This window comes from Artemia franciscana, chromosome 1, assembly GCF_032884065.1.
Source record: "Artemia franciscana chromosome 1, ASM3288406v1, whole genome shotgun sequence".
NCBI classification, from domain to species: domain Eukaryota; kingdom Metazoa; phylum Arthropoda; class Branchiopoda; order Anostraca; family Artemiidae; genus Artemia; species Artemia franciscana.
The window spans coordinates 28227298-28242371 of record NC_088863.1 but is presented as its reverse complement, the minus strand read 5'-3'; the positions used below and the strand labels follow the sequence as shown (position 1 = coordinate 28242371).

The following is a 15074-nucleotide window of genomic DNA, read 5'->3' as shown; positions in this document are numbered from 1 at the left end:
TATCGTGTCTCAAATCATGTATTTTAAATCTTGAACAGATCTGGTGACATTGGGGGGAGACTTGGGAGGGGGAAACCTAAAACTTGAAAAACACTTAGAATGGAGGGGTCGGGATGAAACTTGGTGGGAAAAATAAGCACAAGTCCTAGATACATGATTAAAAAACCATAATGGATCCGCTTTCTTTGGGGTAGGGGGGGAGAGCCCCCCCTACCCCAACTTACGAACGGGGTATCGGATCTCAATGAAATTTAATATTTAGAAGGATATCGTGTCTCAGAGCTCTTATTATAAATCCCGACCGGATCTGGTGACATGGGGGAGGAGTTTGGAGGGGGAAACCTAAAATCTTGGAAAACACTTAGAGTGGAGGGATCGGGATGAAACTTGGCGGGAAAAATGAGCACAAGTCCTAGATACATGATTGACATAACCGAAACGGATTCGCTCTCTTTGGGGTATTTAAGGGGGGGGGTTAATTGTGAAAACTTAGAGAAAATGAGGTATTTTTAACTTACCAACGGGTGATTGGATCTCAAAGAAATTCGATATTTAGAAGGATATCGTGTCTCAAATCTTGTATTTTAAATCTTGAACAGATCTGGTGACATTGGGGGGAGACTTGGGAGGGGGAAACCTAAAACTTGAAAAACACTTAGAATGGAGGGGTCGGGATGAAACTTGGTGGGAAAAATAAGCACAAGTCCTAGATACATGATTGAAATAACCATATTGGATCCGCTTTCCTTGGGGTAGGGGGGGGAGGGTTAATTCTGAAGAATTTGAAAAAATGAAATATTTTTAACTTACGAACGGGGTATCGGATCTCAATGAAATTTAATATTTAGAAGGATATCGTGTCTTAGAGCTTTTATTATAAATCCTGACCGGATCTGGTGACATGGGGGAGGAGTTGGGAGGGGGAAACCTAAAACTTGGAAAACACTTAGAGTGGAGGGATCGGGATAAAACTTGGTGGTAAAAATAAGCACAAGTCTTAGATACATGATTGACATAACCGGAATGGATCTGCTCTCTTTGGGGTAATTTGGGGGGGGGGGTTAATTCTGAAAAATTAGAAAAAAATTAAGTATTTTAACTTACGAACGGGTGATCGGATCTCTACGAAATTTGATATTTAGAAGGATACCGTGTCTCAAAGCTCTTATTTTAAGTCCTGACTGGATCTGGTGACATTGGGGGAGTTTGGAGTGGGGGAACCTATAATTATGAAAAACGTTTAGATTGGAGGGATCGGAATGAAACTTTGTCGAAAAAATAAGCAGAAGTCTTAGATACGTGATTTAACGGATCCGATCTATTGGGGGGGGGAGTTAATTCAGAAAAATTAGAAAAAATGACGTATTTTTAACTTACGAAGAAGTGATCGGATCTTCATGAAACTTCATATTTAGAAGTGACTCAGATCTCTTATTTTAAATCTCAACCGAATCCAGCGTAATTGGGCGGGGGGCAGTTGAGGGGGACCGGAAATCTTATAAAATACTTTAAGCGGTGATATCAGGATGAAACTGGATGGGAAGAATAAAAACCTGTCTAAGACATGTGATTGTCATAATAGGATCGGATATGCTGTTTTTGGTGGAGTCGGATGGGGGAGGGGGTAATTTTGAAAATTGAGGTATTTTTAACTTGAGAAAGGGTGACCAAATCTCGATGAAATTTGATATTTAGAAGGGTCTTGCGCTTTAAAGCTCTGATTTTAAATTCCGACCAGATTCTGTTACTTTGGGGGGAGTTGGAGGGGGAAACCGGAATTCTTGGAAAAAGTAAAAATTGGGGCATTTTTATTTCACGAATAGGTGGTCGGATCTTGATGAAATTTTATATTTAGAAGGAATTCATGTCTCAGAGCTCTTATTTCAAATCCCGACCAGATCTTTTGACATTGGGAGGAGTTGGAGGGAGAAATCTTGGAAAACACTTGTAGTGGAGGAATCGGGATGAAGGTTGGTGTATAGAATAAGCAAATGTTTTTAATACATGACTGACGGAACCGTACTGGATTCGCTCTCTTTGGTTGAGTTGGGGGGAGGTGTTCAGTGATTGGGCGAGTTTGGTGCTTATGGACGTGCTAGGACGTTGAAAATGGGTAGGCGTGTCTGGGAGCTGCACAAATTGAATTGATAATGTCGTTTTCCCAGATTCGACCATCCGGGGGGCTAAAGGGAGAGGAAAAATTAGAAAAAATTAGGTATTTATAACATACTAGTGGGTGATCGGATCTTAAGGAATTTTGATATTTAGAAGGACATTGTGACTCAGAGCTCTTATTTTAAATTCTGACCGGCATTAAGCCTCTTATTTTCCTTTTAAATCAATGTATTGATTCATGGAATTTTGCTACAGCTCATACCGTGTGATCTCTTGGGTCTTAGCTCTTCTTGCCTTGTCACAAGTGCCATATGAGCTCTTAGCTCTTGTTAAATATTCAAGTGGGTTCTTTTCATAGTTAGTTCTTATGTTCATATAATCTAACACAGGTCTTTTCATTTTCTTGGTAGGTTTTAAGGCTATTTATTTTTTTCAGCGTGGTATTTGAAAGTTCCGAGAAGGATATTTGGCAAAGTCGAGAATTGGATGCAGGATCTATGGACATATTCGGACCATTCAAATTTGATATATTTTAGACCATTTTTACAGGTTTATCAGTATTTATGGATATGGCCCTGGTCATATGCTGCTGTTCTTCAGGTATGTTCAAAAGATCTTTAAATCAAGGCCGTTTTTAGGAGAGGGGGTTAAGGATTTGACTTTTCCCTCCGTAATTTGTGTCCGATAAAAAAAAAAAAAACGAAACGAAAATGCATATTAATTTTTGTTTTGATGTGTTTCAAATGTTTTGTAACCTATACCAAACCCAAATCCTTGAAAAAAAATCCCCTCCCCTCAAACAAAAATCTTTTATATGCCCTATTATAAATAGGTTACACAATTTTCTTTTCCATTCAAGTGGAGTGGTTCTTAATTCTAAACATATTAAACATTTTGCTTGACATAGGACCACTTAATAGGGTGTTTTTATGGATAAAATCTCAGAGATCTGGTTTATTACGGGGGAAGGAGGTCATTCGCTCTCATTCATAACATTTTATGATATATTTATTCTATATTTTTTAATTTTATTTGTTTTCAACTTCAAAGTATTCAACTTTAAGTTAGTTATATTTATTTTTTTTTTTTTTTTTTTTTTTTTACTTTGTCATCAATTATTTTGAATACTGCTAACCACTGCAAAACGACAAAACCTGCAGACTCGCCTTGCACCAAAAGAAAAAGATACTATTATGATTGATTTGTCTCAGATCAGTCCAAATTATATTATAAATCAAATTAATATACCAAATTTTAAATCAAATATGACTAATAATTAATATATGAGTACAAGGAGAGGCAACAACATTTACTTTTTAAAGGGACAGAATATTCTCCGCATTTTTTACTTATGTTACTTATAGCTTCTTTTTTTTACTGCTGCTTCAACCAATAAACTTGCTTACTCATAGGAAGCGAATCTAGATTTGCTTACTAAATAGTAAGCAATGGAACATCCCCAAGTAAACTTACGAACTTTTTGCAAAATATGAAGCTCAAATAATCAATTAAAGGATTAATTTCTAATGACTGAATTAAATTAATTTTTCATAATCAGTGGAATTTCTTTTTTTACCCCAGGTGGTGTAATAACTATCTGACTTAAATGATGAAAATGAGAGTACATTGAGAGGTCACAACATTTAGATTTTAAAAAGGTCTGATTTTTTTTTCTTTGGAAAACTACAGCTTATTAAGTTTTTAGGCACGACGTTTTGCTTATTTTAAACTGATGTTTCAACCAATAATCTTGTCTACTTCTAGGAAAACAATCTAAACTTGCTTTCTAAATAGGAAGCAAATTAATATCCTCAAATAAACCTATTAAACTCTTTGCAAAATGAAATGATTAACATTTTAGTACATTGAGAGGCCACAACATACTTTTAAAGGGGACCAATGAACTTGCATACTTCTTAGAAATGGATCAAAACTTGTTTACTGTATAGGAAGCAAAAAAACATCCTTAAATAAACATGTCAAACTTTTTTACAAAATATGAAGTTCAAATAATCAATTGAAAGGAAAAATTGAATGGCTAAACTTAATTAATTCCGATAATAAGTTGAATATCTCTCATTATTTTGGGTAGTGTAATAACTAACTGACTATAATGATGAAAGTGTGAGAACTTTGTGAGGTCACAACATTTATTTTTAAAGGGGGCCAAGAAACTTGCTTACTTCTTGGAAAAGGATCTAAACTTTCTTGCTAAATAGAAAGCAAAGGAACATGCTTAAATGAACATATCAAACTATTTGCAAAGTATTAAGTTCAAATAATCAATTGAAAGGAAAAAGTTTATTGGTAAACTTAATTAATTTTAATAATAATTTGAATTATTCTCATTATTTTGGTTAGTGTAATAACTAACTGGCTATAATGATCCAAATGTGAGAACATTGAGAGGCCACAACATTTACTTTAAAGGGGTTCAAGAAACTTGCTTACTAAATAGGAAGAAAAGAAACATCCTTAAGTAAACATGTCAAACTTTTTGCAAATTATTAAGTTTAAATAATCAATTGAAAGCAAAAAATTTATGGCTAAACTTTATTAGTTTTTATTATAAGATAAATTTTCCTGATTATTTTGGGTAGTGTAATAACTAATTGACTTAAGTGATCAAAATGTGAGTACATTGAGAGGCCACAACATTTACTTTTAAAAGGGGTGAAGAAACTTGCTTACTTCTTTGAAAAGGATCTAAACTTGCTTACTAAATAAGAAGCAAAGGAACATCCTTAAATAAACATGTCAAACTTTTTGTAAAGTATTAACTTCAAATGATCAATTGAAAGGAAAAATGTTATGAATAATCTTAATTAATTTTGATAATAAGTTGAATTTTTCTCATTATTTTGGGTAGTGTAGTAACTGATTATAATGATCAAAACGTGAGTATATTGAGAGACCACAACATATACCTTTAAACTAGAAGTGAATTAACTTCTTTTTTTTGGAAAACTACCGCTTATTAGGCTTTTAGGCACTGGACATTTTTAGCTCATTTTTTTTTACTGATGTTTCAACCAATAAACTTGCTGACTTTTAGGGAAGGTTCAAGGTTCAATCGGGTTTAATTAAAAGAAAGGAAATAACTAAACTTAAAGTACACTGCTCTGTGACAAAACTCACGTTGAGACCCATAAACATAAAAGATTCTTCACTAACACGCAGTACGGCTCCCACTTCACTCTTCGACACAACCACACGCCTCCTCATTATATAATTTTTCAAATCTTAATAATAGGGTTCCTCCCTCCCTCCCCAGACGTAAAACCACCTCACAAAGACCCGAGGGAGCTCCTACATCTCTTCATCTCGGCCGTCTTCAGCAAAGAAAATATAAAAAACAATAAAACACTTACAATAAAAATTCTCAGTTAAAAATCCATTTTTTATTTTAAAATAGCCTTGAAAAAATGGATTTTTAACATAACCTTGATCCATCAAAAAATGTATTTTTAACTGAGAACTTTTATTGTAAGTGTTTTATTGTTTTTTATTTTTTCTTTGCTGAAGACGGCCCTTAGATATAGGGCCGAAATATTCAAATAGGTTTTGTTGGTTCACTGTCTTGGGAACAAAGTCCTCATTATTCTCTCCTTTGTTGTTGTATTATGGAAAGGCAGTGTGGTCTTCATCATTATTTACTTTCTCAGTAAGTTGTACATATGCTTCTATGAAAATATTGACAAGACAGTTATGAGAACTACTACTGGATAGCTGGTGTCTTTTTTAGAGTTCAAATTTTGGCAAACTCACAAATCTCATTAGGCTATATATTATCTGTTTTTTACTTTTTCCACCAACCTGGCAATGGTTTTGACCTTGGTTGACATTGCTGCATTGTTGATATTATACTACTGCTGAAAGTTCAACTAGCAATTTTCAGCTCTCCCGGTCTGTTAATTTAAGGGTAAAAAGTGCCAAAAATAGTTTTGACAATAGAAATTCTATTTAACAGTGTTGCCATTTCCTGTCATTCTTCAGTAACGAATTGCTTTAATACCATACTGAATAAGTTGGCAAAGAAGATGGAGTGTGTACAGTAAGAAATAGGAAGATATAAGAAAACTTGTCTGTATGAAAATATTTTGTAAGTTAGTTTTGTTGTACGTGTATGTTTACGTTGACTGCTATTTGATACTTGTTCCAAAATAAGTCATTGAATTGTAATTTAGGGAAACAAATTTAATTTCTATATTCGCATTAGCAGAGTTTTTTTTTGCTAATTTTGTTTTTACACTTGTAAATTCCTCTGTAAATTAGTCATAACGTGTGAATTATCCTTTCAAAAGGCAACCCTATGGCGTTGCCAATAGTAAAGGCCATAAGGCTGCAATATTTTATTGTTATGTATTTTTCCCAAAGACAGATCGTATGGAAGGGATGATCATATAAACGTCATGGCGGGGAGTCATTCGATTGGAAATTGGAAGTTCTAGTACCTTCTAAGATTCAAAACTCAAAATTCCTTTCCCTGTTCTTTTTTCCTCGGATACTTCCAAATCAAATAACAAAAACTCCAGGCTCAACACCGTCCCCTAGAGCCTTGGGGTGGGTGTTTTAAGTTATGCCTCTGGGGATATAGGGTTTTTATGGAAGTGTTCTGAAATAGTTAAAAGATAACCCGGGATAAGCCCTCCCTCCATGACCCGATCCTCCGTCCCCATAAAACAACCTGTCAAAGATATTTTATTCCAAAAATCATGAGAGCTAATCCCTGGCCCTTCCTCCTTCTCTCTCCCTAAAAAAGCAAAACAAAACAACTTATGAATGATATTTTGTTCCAAAAAATCACAGGAGATGTGGTTTGGCCCTCCTTCTCCACCTCACAAAGATCGCTATATTTTATTCTAAAAATCATGGAATCTGACCCATGAAATTTATTCTACAGTACTCCTCCCTATAAAAACAGCAAACATTTATTGATGTTATTTTATTTCAAAAGTCATGGGAGCTGACTCTAGGCCCACCGTTCATTCTCCCAATTTTTTCTAAAGATTGCCTATTCCAAAAATCATGGGAACTGACTCTTGGCCCTCTCTTTGTGGTCCTAACACTAAGAAGAACTTATTGACGATATTATATTCTGAAAATCATGGGAGCTAACCCCCGGCCCTCCCTCAATGGCCTAATCTCCCTCTCCTCGCAAAAAATAACCTATTAATGGTATCTAATTAGAAAAATTATGGGATCCAACTCCGTATCCTCCATGGCTGGACCCCTCCCTCCCCTAAATAAAAAATGTAACTGATATTTTATTCCGGAACTAAAGGGAGTTATCTCCTGGCCCTCCAAGGCCCAACCCCCCCTGCTACAAAAAGAAAATATTAACGATACTTATTCCAGAACTTGTGGATACTGACTAGTGGTATTCTATGCTCCCTCTCCCCTCCCCCCACCCCTACAAAAAAGGTATTGATATTCTAATACAAAACAAAATTTATAACTGGACTGTTGTCACGTAGTTTTAATATATGAATATGTGAATATGAATGATTCAAAACGTCCCTCTTTACACCCTCCCAGGAAGTTCCCATTTCCTTTAAATCTTTCTTTATGAAATCCTCCCACCCCAGACGAGGATGACCTGTTTTCCTTTTAGATCTAGACTGTTCGCCGAAATGACAGTCTTCTGCAATGTGTCATCCTTCGTCCGCAGAACGTGCCAGAGGCATCTCAGCTTTTCTTTCTTTGTAGGCCTAGAATATGGGATTGGACCACATTTCTCTTACAGCCTACTGTTTGAAATGAGGTCAGTCAGGCGGGTACTCAGAACAATGCATCGGCAATTTCTCTGGAAAGCATTTAGCAAATCTTTTATCCACTTCTCGGAGCGCCCATGCTTGCTGAAGCTCTTTTATCAACAGAATCAAAAGCTTGCTCTTAATCTATAAAACTGAGGAACAAAAATGTTTGACTACTTAAGCACTACTAAACTGAAAATGAGAAGAAATAAAAATTTACAATAATTCAAGCTCAAAACTATTGGAATTCTTGCAACGGGTACTAATATAAATGAGTAAAAATCTTAAAACAAGTAAAACTTAAATTGAATATGTACATCAAGCTTAAAAGTTTAAAACTTGCTATGCCGTTGGTGCTTTACTGAAAACTCTGTATGTCTTTAACAGTCTTGGAAATAACTAATAATGTCAAACAGAATGTTTGTTTTTGAAAGCCTATCAGTTCAAGACTTTATTTTGCTGTATTTTTTATTTTCATTTACAAAGTTGTGATAACTGGAAAAGAATATATGCGTAGGGTATTTTGTTTTCATTAAAGTGCTAATTTTTAAGCTAGGGAAGGGGGTAGCATCCAAACTCTTTATGTGTAGTGGTATCATATTTGTCTAAGTTTAGAACAGTATGTTCTAAAAAGGAATAAAATGAAACTGAATATTTGATTTATAGTGATATTAATTGATTAAAGCTGATCGGTTAAAATTTTTATTAGTCTTTAATTTTTAAGTTTATTTTAAATAGGATATGTAGTGATATTAATTGCTGAGAGTTCATCAGATCAAAATTTAATTTTATTGTAGTTTTATGTTAAATTCCATTATTGTAATGGGTAAAAAGAAAATATTTGTAATATCATTTGTCTTGGTAGACATCGCAGAATTATCCGCATTATACTACTGATGGAAGTTTAACTAACAATTTGTTGTTTAATGGACTCATAATTTAAGGGTAAAAGATGGCGCAGCATAGGATATAGGTTGTCATAATACGAATTAGTCAAGAAGTTGTACAGGGTGCTGCAACATGGATAAACATATCGTCATCCATATATATATATCTTGTTTTCTTAAACAGAGAAAATATCCTAATTTATATAAACAGAAGTACAGATTAAGCATCGGCACTGTTTCTGTTTTTGAGAAAAACAGAAACAGAAAAAAACAGTTAGAAAAAAAACAGAACAGAAACAGAAACAGGTCAAACAAAAACAGGTGACCTGTTTCTGTAATCTATTCTGTTTTTCGAAAAAACAGAAAACAGCTGTTTTTTATAAAAAAACAGCTGTTTTAACAGCTGTTTTTCCTGTTTTTTCCTTACTTCTTCTATTTCTAATAGGAAAGAAAAAATCTTCTTGTTAAATCCTTGTAGTCACATACAAAAGATGAGCAACTTCGTGTAATTCAACACACTAGCGTATTTTTAGGGGGGGGGGGGCGAAATTTGTCATAAAATGTGTCCAATCGGGTGATACCAACGCTATATTCCTTTCAAGCTTAAATGTCATTTATAATTGACAATTTACCCTAGTTGCTCTTAGACCGTTGCTTTAGCGGTAAACCATTGCTCAAAGCATATACCAACACTATATTCACCGCTTAAAGCACGGATGCTTTCAAGCCGAGGCTACTTAGACTGCTGCTTGCTAATATATACCAGACAGACACAGAGTCATCCCATCTAGCTTATGTCCACCGCTTAAGTTAGAGGCTATTTAAACCGTCGCTATAGCGGTAACCCATTGCTCTAAGCAAATACCAACGCTCTATAACGCTCTATGGTTAGACCATTGCTCAAGTGGTAATAACCCTCCGCTACACACATACCAAGGTGTCTAGGTTCACCGCTTAAAGTACGGATGCCTTCAAGCCGTGGCTTGTTGGACCGCTGTTCTAGCGGTAACCCATTGCTCTAAGTAAATACCAACGCTATATTCCTCTTTTATATGGGATTTCATTGAGCCCATGTTTGCCGCTTAAAGCACGAATCCTTAAAGCCGTCAATGGTTAGACCGTTGCTCAAGCGGTAATAGCCATCCGCTACACATATACCAACAGTAGAGACATTGTCATATGGGGTTCCCATCTAGCCCATGTCCACTGTATAGCGTTCAAGCTTCTCTCTCTTTCTCTATCTCTCTCTTTCGCTCAGATTTACCCCGCCGTGAATTAGCATGAGAGGTTGACTCTAGTTGAGCATTGTGGAGTGACATGCATGAGAGGAAATTTTTCAAGTAGTCAACCCGTAGTCAACGGGTTGACTCTATTTCGGCATTGTCAAGGGACATGCATGCACGGAGAGGTGTAGCATAAATGGGAGACAGTCACAACGGCAATCAAAGGGATAAAATTAACCTTGACTGGGTTGCCCACTTAATTGGACAATCTGTCTTAGCTTTTTTCTACAATTGGCCATGACTTTGACTTTTCCCACAACTATTCCCTTTTTGTTTAAATTCAAAAATCAACGGTATCATGGTATCATGCCCGCTAGATGTGCGTTTCGGTACGGTAGGTACGGGTAGGTATCATGCGTTTCGGTATCATGCCCGCTAGATAGCGCGGCATTTGAAAAAAAAACAGAAAAAAAAAACAGAAAACAGATAAAAAAAAACAGAAACGGAAAAAAACAGATGAAAAAAAAAAAAACAGAACAGAAACAGAAACAGGTAAAACAAAAACAGGTAGCCTGTTACTGTTTTCTGTTCTGTTTTTTGTAAAAACAGAAACAGAAACAGGCAGAAACAGGCAAGAAAAAACAGAAACAGAAACAGAAAACAGAAACAGTGCCGATGCATAGTACAGATTAATGCTGCTTATTTCATTTTTTAAATTGTTGATTATCTTGTTCATATTTTCTTATTCTTGTTATATTTCTTGTCTTTATTCACGTAAAGTTTTTTAAATTATAGAATAGTGCGTGTAATTCTGTTTTGCTTCAATTTCTGATGCTTGTGTGTTTTATTATAATCTTTTTTTTTTTCTCCTTGGAAGATCTACGGAATAAGGGAAGGCATACATGTCTTGAAACATCTACGGGAAGATAAATTTCGTTATATCGTACAAATTTTTCCGTGGGCTTATTTTATAGACTTGATTAATTGGGAAGAGCCTTTATCAAACTTCTTGCGCTCGTATGTTCCTGTGACACCAATTCTGAGGGATATACCACCATTTAGTTGTTTCAAGTAAGTGTTTTCTTTCTTTTTTCTTGTTTTTAGTGATATGACCTATGAGATGAAATATCCAAAAATGAAAAAGAATGAAGAGGGAGACATTTTACTTGTGGTTTTTATAGACATAAGACGGCCTATAGTTCATCTTTATAAAACTAGGTGTCTTCAGTTAGTGTTAATTCATAAGGTGTTTGTTTCTTCTTTTTTTTGTATTTTAATTTAAATGTTATATATTATTTTGTCTTATAACAGGCTATTTCTATATTTAGAGCTGAAGAATTCTAGGATTATAGAATTCTAGGATTATACCGGTGAAATGTCCGTCGTTTTTGTCTTTTCTTTTCCTTCTACTGGCCGTCGACCCATTTTAGTTTTTTCTAGAATAAACTAAAAAAGTTTTTTCCATAAAATAAAGTTTTCAAAAAAATAAAGAATTCTATTTAACCAAAAATGAGCAAAAATAAAATCAAATAATGTACCAAGCGTAAAACTATTACAAATCAATATCGATAAACCAATGAAACCCAAACCAAACAGAAAATACCCTAATTAGCCAAGTCAAACTAAAAACAAGCAGAAATTAACCTGAGTAGGGCTTTAAATGGGGGGGGGGAATTAGTTGACCTTCATTACTTTTGACTCGTAAAAGGGAATTAAAACTTCCAGTTGTTTACCAAATCAGTCATCTAAAGTTTATACAACCATCCCTTCCACATAAACGTTACATCAGCATACTTGCAACCCTTACTCCTAGGCTCTGAGAATTTGTTTCAATCCTAAAAGCCTTGTTTTATGATATATGGACTATTTGAAATAAAAATATTTATTAGATGCATTTTGGGAAAATACGACGTGTTTTTGCGTAGGTTGGGGGGGGGGTAGCTACTCTCTGATGAATTTGACTCTTAAAAAGTGCATCAAAGCTTCTGATTACCAATCCAATGGCCCAGCCCCCTCCGATGTATATATGACTATGCTTTCCCTAAAAACTTCATGTACCACCCGGGCATAGCTATAACTCATGGCCTTTGGGCTATGGGGGGGATTGTAATCCTCAAAGACATAATTTCTTGAAATTTTAATTTTGTTGAACAAAATGGCCATATCATAATTTTGATCATAAGTGTTTGAGGAAACGTTGAGCTAGGGTTGTGTGGGATGCGGCTGTTTCCCTTCATCACTTTTGACCATAGAAAAGGACGCTAGTTCTCTTGGTTTTCAATTGAATGAGCCCTTTTTGATGTTTTACAACATTGCTTTTTATAAAAACCTAATCCTCCCCCAGGGTATAACTTAGAACCCTTGCTCATTTGGCTGTAAGGGACTGGCGGTGTCATCTTCAGAGACGTAACTTGTGGAACTTCGAACTATCAACAAAATGGCTATACCATAATTTTGACCGCAAGTATTTGTGAAAATTATAGGTGTTGGGGGGGGGGGGGTTAGAGGTCAATTCTACGAAAATCTCAGGAGGCCCATTAGGGATATCTTAGGGGCCATAAGGAGGCACCAACACTCGAAGACGTTTTTCTTCGATATTTTTCTTCAGGTAACGCTCCAAGACGCTGGTATTATTGTTTACATTTCACGCACAGGTGGTTGTTGAATCATAGTTTAAGAGATGTTGATTTTTACTAATCTAAATTTTAATGAGGATGATGTGGGACTCAGCAAATACTTTCACGCCCTCCTCATGTAAATATTTAAGTGGGGAACCCCCTTTAGTAAAAAATCTTAAACTAAGCCCACGTGTTTAAATGTATAAACTCTTGTTTACTTGTCAAAGATTTCTCTCTGTAGTTCAGTATTGACTCAGCAAAATGTCGCTAAACATAGATCTTCGCAAATGTTACAAAACAGATGTTTTCTGGGCTAGACACTGATGTTTTGTAAACACTGATTTTTGAACAAAACAAAAGAAGTTACTATCAAAGGAAAGTTACATAAACCACCACTTTACAAACTGAAAAAATAAGAAATTACCACTGGAACAACACAAACACAGAAACAAACCCACGCCATGAAACCAAATAAAAAAAAGTAATATAGAAGGAGAAAGGAAGAGATAAGTACTTGAACGATGCCTTAACCCTACTCATCCATCCAATTGCATAGGTTGAACAGCATAGCCATAGACAATGAAGCGTAAATAATAATCCGTGAACAGGCAGTCATGTCATAAGTAAGTATAAGGCGTCATATACGAATATTAAAAACAATAAACAAGACAAATAATTCAAAGGTGACCACCCAGCAAAAGGGCTCATCAGGATAATACACACTTGCCCAGGGGTGGATCTAGAGGAAAACCTGGGAGGGGGGGGGCAATGGACCCAGGGCGCCAATATGATTTGAGCGTAATGCTATGAGGAGTGTAGATAACGCTTTCGTCAGACCAGTTCGTTTGAGTGAATCTGGTTGGTGCTGATGTAAAATGACAAAGAAACCTCTTTGAAAGTCAATAATATTTTCCTATAGCAGTAAAATGCGTATTAACAACGGATACGAGCAGATTCTATGATGATATGCGGAATAATTTCTGTTGGTTTAAGTTTTAATGTCGCTCCTCACTTGCTGTAAAAAATATGCTTTGCTTATTGAATTTTTGGACGTTTTTGAATTATTGCATATTTTGATATTGGCACACCGCAAATGAATAATTAAAAATAAAATTTTATTTTACTTTTTATTATTTTTTTTTTTGCTTAAATGGCTTTCTCATAGTTTTAATCCGACGATTTTGAAAAAAAAGGGGGTGAGGAAGGAGGCCTAGTTAGCCTGCAATTTTTAGTTATTTAACAACTCAACTAAAACTTTTTTTTACGAAATGTTTCATAAGTAATAAATGCACGTTACTTACGAATTAAGTTACGTCCCGGACTGCTATATTTGTATATTTTTATTACATATATGGGGGGCTGGGGTTCAACCACTTGTCAATACCTCGCTCTTTATATTAAAGTTTGAATTTTGTCCTAATTCTTTAAGAATGACCCCTGAATCACAAAAACTGTGGAATAAATAGTTGAAATTACTAACAATACTTTAGCGTAAAGAATCAGGTATTTTGAAGGAGAAGAACCCCCTTATCTACGCATTCATTTCTTTCGTTTTCAGTTTTAATGCTGCTCCTTGCTTCCAGTTGAAAACTGGAAGTAAGGAAAGTAATCAAATTTATTATTGACATTTGACATTTCAAGTCTTAATATGTAAAGTCTGTAATACACTAATAAATTCCTATCTCCATAGTGGCTGCTGGAGTAAATTTAGCTACTTTGTACCTCTGTAAATCGATTTTTCACTGTTTTAAGTTAGTTATCTAATAATTACAGCTATAGACCTAAACATTTTCATTTGGATTTTCTACCACCTTACCAGCATCCTATGGTCCGAGAATTGCCATTTTCCCATGTTAGTTACCTGCTCCCTATGTGTAGTGTCCTCTGTGGTAAAGTCATCTTTGGATCTGTGCAAGGAAGCTTGAAGAGAGCGATGTTGGTAAGTTTTGAATTGTTTATCACTAAGCCGAAAGCTCTTCACTGCCTTCAGCCAACTCACGGGCATCATCAGATGGATCGTCTTGTTTAAGCAGATAACTAGCGCATAGACTATTGTGTTTATGTAGAAAATTACAGCTGAATATACTTACTGGATTTGAAAAAAAATTCTGTAGTATTCGAAAGATTCGACACTCGATACGATATTTCCAAAAAGCATCGATATTTGTGTTTTAGGGCAACACGAAGCTAGAAGTTGTTGGCGAAAATATGACGTATGTCTAAATTTGAATGTGAGTAGTAGTGTTCTAACTTTAATCGTGTTTTTGTGACCTTATCATTGCTATTGGCAACCATAGAAAATATCTGTTTTCTTGTTCTTAACAGACAAAGCTGCGACATCTCTTCTTTTTTTATAGTAAACATCTATAACTCGGTTGCACATAATATAAAATTCCTAGAGATTGAAAGAACCAATATTTTTGTACTGTACTTGGGATTGTTTTAACCAAGTATTGCCCAACGATAATTTTCCAC

General features: G+C 35.2%; 1 protein-coding gene across 4 annotated transcripts in view; it reads left to right on the top strand.

Annotated features, from left to right (window-relative positions):
• The window catches only part of LOC136027982 (E3 ubiquitin-protein ligase MARCHF5-like), a 69059-nt gene that overhangs the window by 48545 nt on the left and 5440 nt on the right, over positions 1 to 15074 (top strand). For all 4 annotated transcript variants that reach the window (XM_065705487.1, XM_065705516.1, XM_065705506.1 and 1 more), the window contains exons 4-6: positions 2552 to 2715; positions 10859 to 11052; positions 14373 to 14538. In XM_065705487.1, coding sequence (XP_065561559.1) covers positions 2552 to 2715; positions 10859 to 11052; positions 14373 to 14538 — 524 coding nt within the window. The remainder of the gene's footprint in view (positions 1 to 2551; positions 2716 to 10858; positions 11053 to 14372; positions 14539 to 15074) is intronic.